General features: G+C 45.2%; 1 protein-coding gene across 3 annotated transcripts in view; it reads right to left on the reverse strand.

Annotated features, from left to right (window-relative positions):
- The window catches only part of LOC310773841 (mitogen-activated protein kinase kinase kinase kinase 4-like), a 105,369-nt gene that overhangs the window by 7,936 nt on the left and 79,415 nt on the right, over positions 1–18,018 (reverse strand). For 2 of the 3 annotated variants that reach the window (XM_083633816.1, XM_083633814.1), the window contains 9 exons: positions 17,091–17,191; positions 15,070–15,197; positions 13,681–13,775; positions 10,872–11,050; positions 9,067–9,196; positions 7,644–7,904; positions 5,158–5,275; positions 2,697–2,867; positions 2,300–2,443 (listed from right to left, as the gene is read on the reverse strand). In XM_083633816.1, the coding sequence (XP_083489942.1) occupies positions 2,300–2,443; positions 2,697–2,867; positions 5,158–5,275; positions 7,644–7,904; positions 9,067–9,196; positions 10,872–11,050; positions 13,681–13,775; positions 15,070–15,197; positions 17,091–17,191 (1,327 nt within the window). The remainder of the gene's footprint in view (positions 1–2,299; positions 2,444–2,696; positions 2,868–5,157; positions 5,276–7,643; positions 7,905–9,066; positions 9,197–10,871; positions 11,051–13,680; positions 13,776–15,069; positions 15,198–17,090; positions 17,192–18,018) is intronic. The other variant, XM_083633815.1, reaches the window with a different exon arrangement.

Raw genomic sequence — 18,018 nt, forward strand, 5'->3', positions numbered from 1 at the left:
ATGTCACAGTATTAATACATGTATAATTGAATAATGTCACAGTATGAATACATGTATAATTGAATAATGTCACAGTATTAATACATGTATAATTGAATAATGTCACAGTATTAATACATGTATAATTGAACAATGTGACAGTATTAATACATGTATAATTGAATAATGTGACAGTATTAATACATGTATAATTGAATAATGTCACAGTATTAATACATGTATAATTGAATAATGTCACAGTATTAATACATGTATAATTGAACAATGTGACAGTATTAATACATGTATAATTGAATAATGTCACAGTATTAATACATGTATAATTGAATAATGTCACAGTATTAATACATGTATAATTGAATAATGTCACAGTATGAATACATGTATAATTGAACAATGTGACAGTATTAATACATGTATAATTGAATAATGTCACAGTATTAATACATGTATAATTGAATAATGTCACAGTATTAATACATGTATAATTGAATAATGTCACAGTATGAATACATGTATAATTGAATAATGTCACAGTATGAATACATGTATAATTGAATAATGTCACAGTATGAATACATGTATAATTGAATAATGTCACAGTATGAATACATGTATAATTGAATAATGTCACAGTATGAATACATGTATAATTGAATAATGTCACAGTATTAATACATGTATAATTGAATAATGTCACAGTATTAATACATGTATAATTGAATAATGTCACAGTATGAATACATGTATAATTGAATAATGTCACAGTATTAATACATGTATAATTGAATAATGTCACAGTATTAATACATGTATAATTGAATAATGTCACAGTATGAATACATGTATAATTGAATAATGTCACAGTATTAATACATGTATAGCTTCCTCGTCTTCAACTTCCCAGTCTGAATGCATGAATGCTCAAGTCCGAGTCATCAGTGCTCAAGTCCAAGTCGAGTCACGAGTCCTAAAATGTGTACAGGACTTGGACTCGAGTCCGACTGGACCACAACATTGCCTGAAGAAACAAGTAGGCTACCAATTCCGTACATTCAGTGCATTAGAGGTGGTGATGTTTGGTTCTTTCTGAATCCAAAAAGAGGATAGTGGGAGATGAGCTAAAATTGAACATTCATATTTAATAATTGATTGCATTTATGTAGCGCTAAGTACTCAAAGTGCTTGACATATGGGGGTGGGGGGGGACTCAACTCATCCAGCACTGATGTGTATCACCAACCTGGGTGATGGATGGCAGCTAGTTTGCAACAGAACGCTCACCACACATCAGCTACCACGGTGGAGAGTTGAGGACTACACACCCCAGGGCACCGGGGTTACACACCCCAGGGCACAGCGGTTGCACCCCCCAGGGCACAGCGGTTACACCCCTACCCTTGCAAAGAGTGCCGATGGGATCTTTATTGACCACAGAGAGTCAGGACCTCGGTTTAACGTCTCATCCAAAGGACGTTGCTCACTCACAGACAGAGTCCCTGTGTCTCTGCCCTGGGGCATTGGGGATGGGGATATTATTCATGAGACCAGAGGGAAGAGCACCTCCTACTGGCCACGGTGTAGGCTGAGGTTCAACTTAAGCTACTTCTCTCGCTGAAACAAGTCGAGACAACAACATTTGGGTATATTTGGAGCTATTTTTCCCCACGGTGCCAGCGTAGCTGCAGCGACGCAGCGTGGACTACACCCGGCAATGTCAGGGAGGTCAGGTGGAACGCAAAGGTGATGTGCTTCATCACATGGCCTCTAGAGGGCGGCGTTGACTAAAGAGTCTTGAGACTGAGACTGTCCGTGGCTGCAACACGCGAGTCAGAGGGTCGAACAAACCCTGTGGCGCGCGCCGGCTGAGGTGGGATGAAAATAGCAGCTAGACAGATCCCGGTGGGCACCGTGGGCTTGGACAGGATCTGTGCTCGTTTTTCCAAGGGAATCAGTTATAAACACTACAGAAAGGTAAGCAGAGAAGACAAGCAGAAATAGTAAAATAAGGCTGTTATCTGAACGTACAAACAGGGAAGTGTAGCATTTGGTTCCCCAAATAGTACAAAAAACTACAGAACGGGGCTTTGAAAGTTCAACTTCCTCCATAATAGAACCATTACGGTACTTCCTACTTCCTCAATAATATAACTATTACCTCCTTTTACCAACTAGATACAGCTCAAAGAGACATGTTTATTCTCCGCAGCGCTGCACACCATGACCTCAGCTCTGACAATGGAGGCCCCTGGCAGCATGTGTACCTGACAGTGGAGCCCCCTGGTGGCAGCGCGTGTACCTGATATGGTGACCAGGACATTGAGCCCCTCCAGGACGTCCATCTGTTGGATGCGTCGGCGGTTGATCAGGGGGTAGACCTTCCCCTGCCCGCTCCGGTCCAGCAGCATCAGACCACTCTCTGTGCCCACCAACAGGTTCACACCTGGAACACGCGCACACGCGCACACGGTTAGTAGAGGAATGAGAACTTCCCAACTGTGATGAATAAAGTCTCACCTTATAAATAAGCAAAGTCTAAATATAAACCACTTGCCAACTCCCAGTACTAATCTAACTTGATCAATATGATGCATAAATAATAAGGCAACAAATATGAGGGAATGACTGCACTTTAATACACTCATATATGAAAGAAATATGAATATGAATATATTCATCTTTTGAGATACACTCACCCCAGAGCGCGGCACAAAGAATCTCAGAGTTGAACCTCTTCTTGTACTTGCGGATCTCCGGCGTGTCGCTGGGCGGGCGCGTGTTGACCGGGTTGACGTTGACCACCGAGCCTTTACGGGACGGGTCGGCCCGCAGCGCCTCCGCCAGGCGGCCGTCCTGCCCGAATGCAGCTGGAGGAGGGCACAGGCAGTGGGTTCAGAGGTGGCGCCGGACGCCATAATGTGATGAAATTAGTCATGGGCTTTGAGTCTGCGTTTGAATTAACCGATATTACACGAGAGAGGGTGTGCTTTACCCTCATTTATTGGCACGACAGTGATGCGGTAAGCGCCAAGGTCAGTTTCTAACAAAATAAAAGATCAACAAAATGTATTATATCGTGGGGTTATTGACACGCAAAAAAGAAGAAGCTAGTGTTACCTCAGTTTCCCTTGAGGGTCTGACTAATAACTGGAAAACAGTAGGTTCCGGTGTGATGAAGCCTAAGCTGTTTTCACACATACAGACAGGGAAATTACCTGTAAATCAAGACTGGCTATTTCCCGGAATTTCCCTTCACACCTGAGGGATCACATGTGTAAAAACAGCAGCAAAAGTATCTGTATTTGAGGGGGGGCGGGGGGGGGGGGGGGGGACTGCAGAGCGGGTGGGGAGTGACGTGTGCACTTGGATGGGGAATCGTCCTTATTTTTTTTGGGGGGGGGGGGGGGGGGCAAAACTCCGATGGTGAAATAAGTTTGCTTGTCACACAATAAATCACACTCGTTTGACTTAAGAGGGCATGTATGTTGTATCCTTCACATTCGCTAACCAGTCTTTGAACTGAAATCTTTGAAGAAGTTGGGATCCCTGTCTGAGAGAAATAGCCTGGCTGGTTCGATGTTTATCCGTTCACCTGTGTCGCGTTGAAGCACTTTTTGCAGACTGGCTTCGTTTGATGTGTCCAGGGGCTTGCCTTCGCTGTCGGCAACGTAAGCAAAATACTTCCACATTTCGCTTCGTGCATCTGCTTTCTCTACAAGCGTTGGGCGGCTTGCAAGACTCTCAGAACAAGCCGCTGCCATTTTCGCTGTGTCTGTCCTGTGTGTCGGGCTGCTGACTGAGGAGGACTGAAGGACTGGCCAGAGAGCGAGCAGAGAGGGGAGGGGGGGAAATCAGCACGCCCACACATGAAGCAGACATACCGCTCTTATGACAAGCTTCGAAGTGATGAAATGTCCGCGATGACGGGGTCGCGCTTATAGCGGAAAACAACTTTCACACATGAAGGCATTACACCGCTTTCTGGTCATTTCCCGGTATAAAGCGCATGTGTGAAAACGGCTCTAGTTTACTACTCCAGCAAGTAGCCCGGCCCTTAATAACGACCGTGCAACAAGAGATGAAAACTAGTCCCTAGTTGACTCAGCCAGCCAAATTGAGCGAACGTTAATGCTTTCTAAAGATCGAACTAAGAACTAAGATCCGTTGAAAAAAATGTTTTTTTTTTCATGAAAAGATTTAGCTACCATGCACGTTCACGTGTATTCTCTTCAGCTGGTAAGCGCCGTGTCATCGACTCACCGCACAGCTGATGAAGGATGCCGGAGCTGATTGGACCGTACTGGAGTAATGTTTGAGTGAGGAGGCTTTTTTTTCATTTGAGCTCGGCTACGAATCATAGGTGTTCCGTAATGCTGACTTGAGCACATTCGAAATGTCTTGTTGACCAATCAGATTGCTTGGTCAGAACTACCTGTTGTATAATGCAGGGCTCATAATGCATTGTCATATTGGTTATATGTCCGTTTACATCTCTCTCTCTTAAGAGTATAAATGTCTCTTCAAAATTGGTGTGATGCATCCTAAAGCGAATATGACGGATTGCGTTGCTAATAATCCATAACATGTACAGTGTGAATCTGGGCTCCGCTTTTATCTTCGCAACCTGACACAACTTGACAAATGGCCTCAGCAACAGGCTCAGTGATCGGGGAATGCCAAACACACCCGGGGGTCACAAACATGCCAAAACATGATATAGAAAAATAATGCTTGTGCACTGTAACTCTATTTTGCAGAACATAGCCATTGCAGTACATGAGACAGCCGTTTCAACATTTGTTATCAGCGCTGATCATTGTATTTTATTTTGACCACGTGCGCAAGAGAAGGCGTTCTGGGGTGAGTCAGGCATTCAGTCAAGAATGGATGACGGTGATGATATCACTGATATATCAGTGATGTCATCAGTAGTGATGTCATCAGTGCCAAACTTGGGCTGTTGAAAGCTGTAGTTTCCTCGAATGGGCTTGAGTTGCATGAGGTCACCTGGTTGCTACATGACGCACGTGGTCCTGGGCCGAAGTCGCCCTTGTTTAATGTGTGGGGGAGAAAGTTAGTTACGTTAAAGATGAGGGCAGCCCGTTGCCAATTGGAAATGTGTAGTGGGTTTCATGTTTTTGCCCTGCGGTGACTGACCCATGTTGTTGAGGGAGCTGCCGCTGGATGGAGAGATCTGGAGAAGGCGTGGGTCGATGAAGGGAGTGAAGGAAGAGGAGGACTTGTGTTTGGTCATGGTGTTGCTGGCCGACTGGGTCTGACGGAGACAGAGGACAGACAAGAGACATTCAGCTTGTCCTCAACCTGCATTAATAAAAAGGAATATTATCTCATGTTTGTACAGACGAACCATACCAACTTTAACAACATTTCTTAGCATTTCAAAACTGTAGTCTAGATCTCCATTTTTCATTGGAAAGATGGGCCTTGGTGGTGCTATATTGTCACTGAGAGCCAGCAGGCAACGTTACAGCATCAGTGAATAGGCCTTTGGTCTAGACCAGTGTAGGAATTTAGCCAGGGGCAAGGGCAAAAATGCCAAGAAATCTCAGAATGCCCCTAAAAACCATGATCCAGGCCAGGGCAAAAATTGCCCCCAAGATTTTGATTATTTTATTTTCATTCAATTCATTTAATTTCCATTTCCATCTCTAACACACGCTGGTTGCCAGAAGAAGACGAAGAAGAACACACTCACGCAAACGGCGCTGTTGTTCCCACTACGCTTTAGCAATGTTATGCACTAATTACGATTTTTTTTAAAGTGCCCCCCAAATTTTGTAAATGCCCTCAGTTATTGTTTTTTATTTTATTTCCTACACTGGTCCAGACCATGACACAAATACATCATAAACAGATTTCTTATATTGTTCTCAGACTCTGCTGTTCAGATTTACAGCCACTGCAAAGGTAATAGAGCAGACTGAGGATTTGAGCTGAGTTGATTTAAGCTCCAATAGAAAAAGGCCAATGAGTTACAGCTTCGAGGGCTCGTAAAAAAAACTTACGGCTTAACTGGGTTCAATCATTCTCTAAACACAAATTGATACTTCAATTTCATTGTTTAACAACACAAACAACTGAGAATGCGCAGTTTGGCCAATTTAAGTTAGTAAAACCCCCAAAAGTTATGACAAATTAATTTGACAAAATGCACAAGGGAAGAAATGACATGCAGCTTTAGTTATGTGAGTTGTTTTGAAGCTAGCAAGGACAGAAACGTTAGAAAGGAAAATCACCATGTATAACAAAGGGAAACGTCTTGAAGGGGAATGAGAAGTTGTGAAATGTCAAAGGAAAAGATGCTAGTAATAAACACGGAGAAGAGCTGATCATAACTCCACCACCCGGTTGTATGACACTCATTATGCTAGGCCAAATCATCTTAGAGGCCATTTACACCTGGCATTAACATGCGTTTTCTGCCATCAGATTGCAATCAGATTGGGTTTCATCACTTGAAAGTACAGGTGTAAACACCCCCAAAACGCATTGAAGAAGGATTGCAATCTGATCGGCCAAACCACCTCCGGAGGTGGTCAGGGACGCATTGTGTACACATTGAACACAAGTGTAAATGCAATGTGTCTTCTCAATCTGGATACAGCAACTGCATGCGGATTGAGAGGACACCCATTTCTGCCATCAGATTGCAATCAGATGGCAGAAAACACATGTTACCGCCAGGTGTAAATGGCCTCTTTCACATCCCTAGGAAATTGAGAGAGGCTGGTTGAGGGGGGAACCAGCCCCCTCGAGGGGGGCAGGATGCTACAACGATCAACGTTACAAATATTTTTTCCCCCTTTCTTTTAGATTTGCATTCCCTTCCATGTTCGACAGCTGCCTATTTCCCCCCCACGATGGACAACCTGGCACTAGCTAGCTGCAAAACCAAACACGCCAAGCACACCACCACCAAGCAGAACTACAACTACTCAAATCGCTTATATTACCATGTCCCGCCTGGAAATGCTTGTACCGTGGCAGGGCTAACACGCAGAGGCACGTCATTTAGTTAAAACTCCATGCCATGACCATATTCCACCACCAGGAGGCGCCAGGGTTAGCAGCACAGTGCAGTGTGAGTAGCAGCAGGAGAGAAATAAGGGGTTGCAGCAGCCCAGAAGAGAAGATCCAAACCGGTTGTCAGCCAAGCCAGAAGGGGGCAGAGGAGAGCCAGAGAGAAGCCAGGAGGAGAGTGGAGGGGCAGGATAGCGCAATGCCAACAATCAAAGAATGGACCATGGGTTTGTACAGACTTCGACGTGGAGTTTATGTTGGCTAGAGATTGAAACTAACCTGGTTTGGTTAAAACAAGTGAACTGACAAGATGCCAGATCTCGGTCAAATAGCATTTGTAAATACTTTGTGTCAGATGGGTGCGGAGAGACATTACAAAGACAGTGACTAAACCACCACAGGGAAAGTATCCGAAAGTCAACACTCCTCTGTGATGGACAAAAATGCAGTCAACGCCACCCGTCTGGTGCTCCGAGAAAGTGAAAAGAAACACTTACGAATTATTTGCAACCGCTATTTGACCCATATCCCGGTTACTGCACATCTAAGCCTGTACACTTGACCACGGCCCACTCCTCGGGGGTCGTGTGAAGGAGACATACCTCCATGGCAGTGAGCTCGTCCAGGGGGTTCTGGGGGGACATGGCGGGGTTGGCATGGCTAGATGACGAGGGGAAGGAGGAGGAGCAGCAGGAGGAGGAGGAGGAGGAGGGGATGGGTGTGGAGGAGGGAGGGGAGTGATGGCTCTGCTGGATAAGGTCTGGGAGGTGGTGAATGCGGCCGGCAAAGCCGTTTTTCTCCGGGTGGGCGTGGCCGGCCGAGGAGGAGGACATATTGACCAACCGCTTTATGTCGCCGGTGCTCTGCAAGCAAGAACAGGCACACTTGGGCTGGGTGGAGGGAAAGAGGGGCTGCAGTGTGTACCTCTGGCCACTAGCCTGCTGCTTACCCACAGTTAACTCACTTCACTTAACTTCACTTTCCTTTGATTTGATCTTCTCTGCAGACCTTCATGACGGGGCTCGTCTCTTAAAATGTAATCTGCTCTCATCTAAACTATTAGGATGAGACTAGCGTGATGTGTGCAGCGAAAAGCCCACCACAGCATTCGGACTGTTCTTGTTCACAATCGGGATTAATACCGTAGGTGGATATATTAGGCTTTAAGCAAATTGGAAACAAGACCTATAGAGAAACAAACGGAAAAATATACAGGGACATAGCAGAAATGATAAGAGGATGAGTGGAATGACAACAGCATTAACAGTAGACAAAAGAAATATCAAATGTGATTTTATAATAACTGGAATGAGCCTGGTATATGAAGGGTAGTCATTCACAAACTGCAGTTATGGCTGGGGCGTCCGGGTAGTGTAGCGGTACATTCCCTGCCTACCAACACGAGGGTCGCAGGTTCACGCCACCCGTGTCACCTCCGGCTTGGTCGGGCGTCCATACAGGCACGATTGGCTGTGTCTGCGGGTGGGAAGCCGGATTAGGGGTATGTGTCCTGGTCGCTGCACTAGCGCCTCTTCTGCTCGGTCGGGGCGACTGTTTGGGGCGGAAGGGAACTGGTGGGAATAGCGTGATCCTCCCACGTGCTACATGCTGCCGGTGAAGCTCCCCACTGTCAGCTGGCAACTGCGCATGTGTCAGAGGAAGCATGGCGCTAATCTACGGCTCTCCCCAGATCGGCAGAGGGTGGAGCAGCGACCGGGGCAGCAGGGGAAAAAATTGGCCAAGTACAATGTGAAATCAGGAAAAAAAGCAGTTATGGCCAAATCCAATGTCCAATGCATTCAGGCGGTGTCTCGTCATAGATGCATGGTCAGCGTGGGGGAAATCCCCCACGGAAGTAACGCTTTGTGGACGCTCCCAGACGCAGACCGACTGTATCTAAGCTCATGGAAAAATCTAATGCAAACCCCATTAGCTTATCAAAGATGTTTTTTAAACACATTTATTTGAAATAACTATGCAGTCAAATTGTGCAATAAATAAAGTCATGCTCCTGTCTCCGCCTACCTGTCGGATGACCAGGGTGCCGTCCTTGGAGGGGGTGGTGGCTTGGTCGCTCTCGGAGTCTTCGGCCAGCAAGGTCTTAAGGGACTCGGTCTCTCCGTTGCTCAGCCTCCTGCAGAAGCCATGGGAATATCTGACGTCCATAACCAGACGGGTGTTAACAACCATGCAGAAGGTCATGCGAAGCTTCGATAGGTTCATCAATGCACATTCCCTATGGGCCGATCAATCACTGTACTGTACTATAAACAATCGTGCTGGTGCTAGTTATGATTATTAACACATTGACTGCCAGACGTTTTTTTTTGCTGTAGGTAGCTTCTGCCAAGCCGTTTTTTGAGGATTATGGCTCATTTTATAAGAGCCGAGGATTCGTTTCAGCTTGGAGTTTGTGAACATACAATATCTCAAAAGTACTAATAGAATGTGTACTTTCTCTGTCTAAAAGAGTTAGTTTGTAGAGTTAGTAGTTATGTAAGCATTAGCAGTTGAATACAGCATGGTTTTAGCGTGAAAAAGAATATTCAGAGATAAACGGCTTTTTGTGAAATTGGATGGAACGGTCACTTTAACCATTCATTTTTGGCTCTCTCTCTCTCTCTCTCCCTCCCCCTCTCGCTCTCTCTCTCTCTCTCCCTCCCTCTCGCTCTCCCTCCCTCTCTCTCTCTCTCTCTCTCTCTCTCTCCCTCCCTCTCGAGTTGCTTCAACTCCGCCCTCCGTGGGCGGACAAGCTTGTCACCAGTCAGTGCTTTGCTGCTCTCCTGTGCCTGCATGTCTGGGCCGCTGTTTGAGGAAGTCGGGATGGACTCGCTCGTTTGGAGTTTTGGTTGAGAGAAGCTTTTGCGATTCTGGTCATATTTATGCTGCGTGTTTCAAAGTGTGTTCCTCCACCTGTAATCTATCACCCGATCATAGTAGATCGGCTGAATCTATTATGTAAATTTGCAATCCCGCATCGCCAGCAATCAGCGCGAAAAGGAGAATGGCTGGGCTGAGAATGGCTTGACAAGTTAAAAAAATGCTTTCCTTTCTCTAGCCAGGAGAGCACTGTTGCCACTTAGTGGGTCGGTGGAATGGGTTGTAAACGTTCGGTGGCTCCAATAATTATATAAGAGATGTAAAAGGCTTAGATGCACAACCCACCGTCAAAAAAAAAAAATCGATGCCAAAAACGTGTAAACACGTTGTTGGCAGGGAACAGCTGGATTCTGAAAACGTGTTCATACGTTGTTGGCAGTGAATGTGTTAATTAATTAATTATTAATTAATTATTAATTATTATGCACGTGTGAAATTATTATGCTGGGGGGCATCATTACAAGACATAGGTAGGTGCTACGCGAGGCCGCGATTTCTCTCATGTCGTAGCTCAGAGCACAGCTGGCTCTCTGATTGCGTGAACATTGCTGCTGAGCCTACAATGAAGAAGACAACATTATCAAATGCTCTCTGCTCGTAATGTGTGGCTAAAGTTGAGACATGTTCAACTTGAAGCATCCAGAAACAACACGTATAGGGTGGAGATGCACGTCTGCAACCAAAACACTGAGAATGACTGGAAAAGTGATGCATGTGCGTTCAAAAATGTCCGCCTGAAAACTAGAAATATCTTGTATCATATTTTGTCAATATGAATCTTTTCAGACAGTGAACAGCAAAGAACCATGTATATCAAGCTAAGGTATTCATACACCCCTGGTATTTTCTTACCAAAGTTCTTACTAACAGCTGAATGCAACAGACAGTGAGGCATGGAGAGACTAGTGAGCCAACACTGAAGCGAGACTGATAATCCTACTTGCACCCACCCAGCCCTGGAGTCCTCTGCTCCTGAGGTGGACTCCTCTCCCGCCTCCTGGTCCACCTCCTCATCGTCGTCTTCATCGGTGGTGCCCGAGTCCTCGCTCGAGGAGGAGTAGTCGGTCACCTTGTGGGGCGGCCGCACGTCGTCGACCGCACGAAGCTCCTTGGCCAGAGCTGTCAGGTCCTGAGGGAGCCACAGAGGGCAGGAAAGTTCAAAGGTCAGGACGGATCCAATTCTGACATTTTGGATGAAGTCAGATTGTCTAGAAGATGGCTGACCAGTTTTGGCCCCGTTTGTTTTGGCCCATGGCTACGGTAGCCCCACAAACACAAAGTCTTCAAATCAAAAACATTTGACATATTTCATGATTTAATCTGCTGATAGACCCACAAAATATTTAAAACTGAGGAAAATTTAATTTGAACCCCTTTTATTGAGAATTGTGAATTTAAGACTTTTTAAGAGCCTGCGGACACCCTGAAAATGAATATCTTCGCAGAATAGTTTTTTGTCACAGCTGGACATGGCATAACAATAAGGTTTTCATTTTCTAGACAATCTGAAGACAGCATCCCTCCTCGCTTCATATGAACCTTCAGTGATCTACCGGGCCTTATCGTACGCCCATTGCAAGTGCAAGTGTTACCTTTGCTAGTTTCTAGCACTCACAATTTTCTCTTTTAATTACCACTGGGTCACTGAAACACGTCCTTTGATGTACTGACCCAGTGGTAATTAAAAGGAAAAAAGATGAATTTTGAGTGCTAGAATCTAGCAAAGATAATGCCTGCCCTTGCACTTGCACTGGGCGTACGATATGGCCCAATATGTCTTGGGGGAAGAGGTCGGTTTTCCGACATTATCATTTAGACTTAAGACCCAGAACTTAAGAGTATGACACGTAGTAAAATATTTTGCCCACTTAAGTGCTTTTTATGCTGCTTATTCTTATTTTTAGGATTAGCTTTAGCCCCAATCAAAGACCAGGGGACGGTTGCACAAAACACTCAAATAAAATCAGTTGCACAAAGCACCCTTAAGTCTTCTCCTTATGGTTTCCTTAAAATGCTTAACCTTAAGGGGAAGACTCAAGGGTGTTTTGTGCAACCAATTCTATTTTATGGAAACCTTAACTCGGACTTTAAGGAAAATCTTAACTCAAGGTGTTTTGTGTGCAACCCACTGCAGGTGTTGGTCTAATTACACCCCACCATTAGCTAGCCCTCCAGATTCTTTGCAGTCAGAACTGACCTGGCTCTAGACTAGGGAAACAGCCCTGCGCTTAAGTAAGGGTTAGCCAAGGTAAGAAAAAGACCAGTTTAACCCTTAGCAACCCCAGGACTAAGACCCCACTTAGTCCAAGTTCTAGGATGCTGTCAGTCCTGGTTAAGTGGGACAAAGTGTAGGCCATTTAATAGACCTAATTCATCAGACCGTTGAAATTCTCAAGTGTGGAGGCAATGTGTTGTACCCTCTAGTTCCAGGTCTTGTAAGCATTTTGCTGGCTTTCCTGTCTAGACTGATAATCTGAAGGAAGTGACCTCCAGATCTGAGAAGCAAGGGAGGAGGGATGCTTTGTTGAGCCGTCCCACACAGCAAACTGTCCCACACAGCAAACGGGGACCCAGTTGGTCCAGCCAGCAAAGCCAGGTGAGGGTTAACGCGCCATTTCGACAAGCACCACGCAAACAAGTCACATGTCTTTCCATCCAAATCCAGGCTCAGGAGACTGCTGCAGAGGGTTAACCCTTTAAGTGCCAGGCGTGTTATGTTGATGAAAAGCAAGTGACTGAGAAAGGTACTGTGCAGGCAATCACATCACAGACACAATCAAAAAAATATATTTTTTTTTAATAAAAACTCTTTTTAGTATCTCATAGTGCAATGAGTGGGGCAATGGTGCAAGCATAGCATAGGTGCGATTATGTCATCTTGTTGAAGAGGCTTACCGCATCGGCCTAAGAAATTCCCCAAGAATCGCCAACCGTAGCAGTGATGTGACGTTGCACACAGTAGGTAGATGTATCAGTGATGTGACGTTGCACACAGTAGGTAGATGCATAATTAGAGCAGTTCATAGTAGAGAAAATAGAAAGAAAACAAAAATCAACTCCAGGATGGGTTTCTTCAGTTTGCTCCAGCAGAACAGTTGTTCTTTTCGGCTTTTGTCAAAAAGCGTTCCTGAGTGACGGGAGACATCTGGGAAGCCTCTTTACTAGCGAGGTGATTGATTTTGTTCCCTCTCTAAAGTCGACCAATCACACAGACAGATCAGGTTTGTTGACACTGCTTGGCCTCGTCACACTATATGAAAACCAATTAAAAACTAATTTATCTAGGTTGAAGGAAATTACATTTGAACATGTAGGTTGGAGGAAATTAGATTGGAACTCGAGATGACCCGCACGTCTTTCCTTAGTGGGGAGTAAGAAAGGTTTCATTTGCAGAGCTAATGGAATAGGACTTAACCATTTGGGGCCAGGCTAGGAAAAGCATTTTTGTTTTGCCTCTAAATTGTCATTGGTCTGCTACAGTGTCTAGTAAGAAGACACACTTTTACAAATGAAATAAAAATGCACTCCTCTGGCATTTGTGAGTTCACCAACATGGCAAAAGTGCATTTTTCCTCTCGTCTGATCAAACCTCTTTTTGAGAGTCTAACTTGCTTGAGTAGACAAGCTTTACAGCCAGAGGTGGCCCGGGTCAAACTTTTTCCACAATGTCAGCAAGCATAAAGGTGTAACCAAGGAATCACACACACACACACACACACACACACACACACACACACACTTGAGTTCAAATGGACTTACAGCTGGCCGGCTAGGTCTGGCGAGGTTCTTGTCGTCGGGTTTTTTGGCAGCATTCTCAGGCCGCTGGAGAGGTGAACCTTCAGACTTGGAGGAAGCTTTGAGGGGACAAAAGGAAACGCTAACTGTCAGCAAGGGGAAACACAAACTTGGGCCAGGACATTGGCCTCTGGCAGGATCTAGATGTCTTTAGCAGTTTGTGTCACACCAACCGCCTCAGCAGAAAACACACAAGGCTTGCTCTCTGTAAAGGATAAAGACAGCAAAGCGAAGGCAACCTCGCCTCAAACAGAACCACAGACAAACATGTTGACGGGTACAAATGTTACGTGGAAGTGGATGTTAGCGATATGGAGAAGTAAACTGAGGCAATCAACTGGAAAAGGAAATGGATACTGTTATGCTTTCCTCTCGGGGCAACACAACCATGTCACGTTATGTTTCAAACCAAGTGCAAACGCCTTGGACTGGTGGGTGGTGGTGCGCGAAGAATTCCACTAGCATGCCCTGTGCCAAAGCCAACGCAGCGCTTCGGTTTGTCCGCAAAATGTGCCTTTTTGTTACATACAAAGCAGCCAAATATGGTTTCTGGAGCACGTTTATTGCCAGCATAACACCACCCGCTAAAGTCATCATTAATACACAGTGAACCCATCAAGTCTACTGCAAAGGGCATCATTGTTTAGTACAGTGGGGTTCAGGGTCAAACTGCGTGTTCATTAACAAAATAGTAATCGCCGAGGTGAGAAACAAGAAAATGGCTTTGGCCTGTTTCTACACGCCTGGCTGGTATTTAGGAAGAGTGACGTCAATGGTATTAGTGGTGATGTGTTCAGAAAGAGTGAGTTAGTAAAGAGTTAGTAAAGAGTTAGTAAGAGTTAGTAAGAGTTAGTAAAGAGCGAGTAGATTTAGTAAAGAGTGAGTAAGAGTTAGTAAAGAGCGAATAGATTTAGTAAAGAGTGAGTAGAGTTAGTAAAGAGTTAGTAAGAGTTAGTAATTAGTAAGAGTTAGTAAAGAGTCAGTAGAGTTAGTAAAGAGTCAGTAGAGTTAGTAAAGAGTGAGTAGATTTAGTAAAGAGTTAGTAGATTTAGTAAAGAGTTAGTAAGAGTTAGTAAAGAGCGAGTAGATTTAGTAAAGAGTGAGTAGAGTTAGTAAAGAGTTAGTAAGTTAGTAAAGAGCGAGTAGATTTAGTAAAGAGTGAGTAGAGTTAGTAAAGAGTTAGTAAGAGTTAGTAAATAATTAGTAAGAGTTAGTAAAGAGTCAGTAGAGTTAGTAAAGAGTCAGTAGAGTTAGTAAATAGTCAGTAGTTAGTAAAGAGTGAGTAGAGTTAGTAAAGAGTTAGTAAGAGTTAGTAAAGTGCAGCCGAGGCGAGGACAGTACCAGGGGACTCACAGCGTGGCCTGAAGCGGTCCCCGGAGCTGGCCTGGGAGCTGGAGTTGGAGGAGCCAGAGGAGCTGCCGCTGCCCGGCCGGGGCTGGAGCTTCTCCACCCGGTCCCACAGGGGGCGCTGCTCCGCATTACTGCAGCCAGGAACAAAGCAGTGTTAGCACACAGTCACACACTGGAATCATGGTGATATCACTCCATCATAGTACGTTCTGATGTGATTTCTTTTGTTGTTTTTCTCCCCCAGGAATTCAGGTTCGTTAGTTTCAGGTTATAGTTTAGGGATTTCCTCCACTTTGTCGTTGGATTTATTTCATTTTATTTTTAAGTATTTCAAGTTTTTTCAGGTTTTTCTCCCATTTTCTCCCCAATTGTACTTGGCCAATTCCCCCCTCTGCCGATCTGGAGAGAGCCGCAGACTAGCGCATGCTCCCTCCGATACATGTGCACTCGCCAGCCGCTTCTTTTCACCTGACAGCAAGGAGTTCACCGACAGGACGCAGCATGCGGGAGGATCACGCTATTCCCCAAAGTTCAGGCGCCGACCAGAGGAGGTGCTAGTGCGGCGACCAAGACACCAGCTTCCCACCCGCAGACACGGCCAACTGTGTCTGGAGGAACGTGTACCGGGAACCACTACCGGGAATTGAACCCAGTGGTGGTAGGCGAGTGCTTTTAACCTCTAATCGACACTACCCAGACAGCCCTTGTTGGATTTTTTTTTTTGCGTGTGTTCTTGATCACACTATCATACCAGAGACACTGACATGCTACTGACATACATGTGTGCATTCTCATGTTGGAGGCAATCCACAGCGAACCTCGCACACATGAATTTCACGAGTGGCTACCATTAACACCGCCACCGACAGTCGAATGGTGTTAGGTTGCATTAGCTTCTCTGCTTCACTTGCGTTTTGGAAAAAACGAGTTAAGGTTGGCCCTCTGCATTTCCTGGGTCACTGGTCTGGTGAGCTCCTCTCAGAGCCAGGTTGGCCCTCTGCATTTCCTGGGTCACTGGTCTGGTGAGCTCATCTCGAGCCAGGTTGGCCCTCTGCATTTCCTGGGTCACTAGTCTGGTGAGCTCATCTCAGAGCCAGGTTGGCCCTCTGCATTTCCTGGGCCACTAGTCTGGTGAGCTCATCTCAGAGCCAGGTTGGCCCTCTGCATTTCCTGGGCCACTAGTCTGGTGAGCTCATCTCAGAGCCAGGTTGGCCCTCTGCATTTCCTGGGCCACTAGTCTGGTGAGCTCATCTCAGAGCCAGGTTGGCCCTCTGCATTTCCTGGGCCACTAGTCTGGTGAGCTCATCTCAGAGCCAGGTTGGCCCTCTGCATTTCCTGGGCCACTAGTCTGGTGAGCTCATCTCAGAGCCAGGTTGGCCCTCTGCATTTCCTGGGCCACTAGTCTGGTGAGCTCATCTCAGAGCCAAATTGATTGTTTTGACTTTCAGGTGAATGAATGAGATCATGATGGGATTTTATCAAGGATCACAGATCCAGAGCCAGAATGAACACCTACACAGGCCGGCAGTTAGTTCCTTGGAGACCACACACGCACAAACGCATCCAAGCCAAACAGGCCTGATATCTTTCTTTCAAACACTTGGAACTTTAATATCAGCTATAAAACGACTGAAGGATTTTGGCTGCAGGTGTGTATACTGTAGAAGGAAGGGTTTCAATGATTGCCCTCTCTCGTGTGATGCAGACTTGTGTGATGCAGACTTGTGTGATGCAGACTTGTGTGATGCACTCTACAGAAGTCATTGCAAACTTCAATAAATGAAACTGGTGCATTTCTTTTATTTGGTGAATCTACCAAATCTCTGGAACTATATTTAGATGTGCGTGAGGTCTTCTGCCCAATTAAACACCTTATGACTGCTAGCGACTCGTGAATGTGTTTTCCCACCTTCTAAAATGTGTGTAATAATCGCCTCAGAATTTTGAAACCCACTAAAGCGATGTCTCCAAAACAAAACCCGTTTGAAGGCCATGTGACGGGCCTGAGAGGTGTCTTCATTCACCTGCCAGCGTTCCTCTGTCCGCCCTGGTTGCCAGGTTGTGTTGGTAGAGGCGACTCTCTGCGTGACAGGACTGGAGACCTGGACGTTGTCCTCACCGGAACCTGGAAGAAACACATTCACAGGTTCTGACATTGTGGTGTGTATGTCTGTGTTAAGTTAGACCGACCATTCAACTTAAAATCAAATCAAAAATATTAAACCTCTACCTGCACATACACAACACCGTCGGAAGACAAAATGGTGAACCAGCACCGTCCTTTACCATCCGGATCCACAGTCATGACAAGATACAGACTGCATAACTGCATCATCAAATATTAGCCTCACCCAGTCAGTGAATGACAATGTAAATCAGGTGTGGGCAACTAGGCTGCATGTGGCCCCCGACCCACTCAGTGTGGCCCCTGGGTCAATTTGCATTTGTTTGTTTTTACAAGGCAGACGTTTTAGGTTAGGTTAGACCACCCAAATCTGTGTTTATATTTTACTGTACATCCCAGAACATGGCGCTAATGGCGTTAGCATTGTCCATCCACATACTGTTTAACGTTAGCATTTGAGCTAACACTATTGTAACAAACTATATCCAGGATGCACATTGCACATGCAACAATACTAATCTGATTAATATAACATATTTGGGTGATGTACCCCATCAAATTAATGTACCGGGCTGTTTTAACGATACGATACGATACGAAAACTTTATTGTCCACAGGTGGAAATTTGTCTTTGATTTCACCAAGACGTGTCTTACAAACTTGAAAAACACAAAAACAATACAAGGTGTTAAAGATGACAGTACACATATCGATACAATACAATACAGTTAACACACATTCATCCACCTTCAAGGACTTAGTTCACCTTGGAATTTGCAGTACGACCCAATGGATCTACAGCATGTAAATTAAGAATTGAAAATTAA

Source organism: Poromitra crassiceps (assembly GCF_964638095.1).
Source record: "Poromitra crassiceps genome assembly, chromosome: 3".
NCBI classification, from domain to species: Eukaryota; Metazoa; Chordata; class Actinopteri; order Beryciformes; family Melamphaidae; genus Poromitra; species Poromitra crassiceps.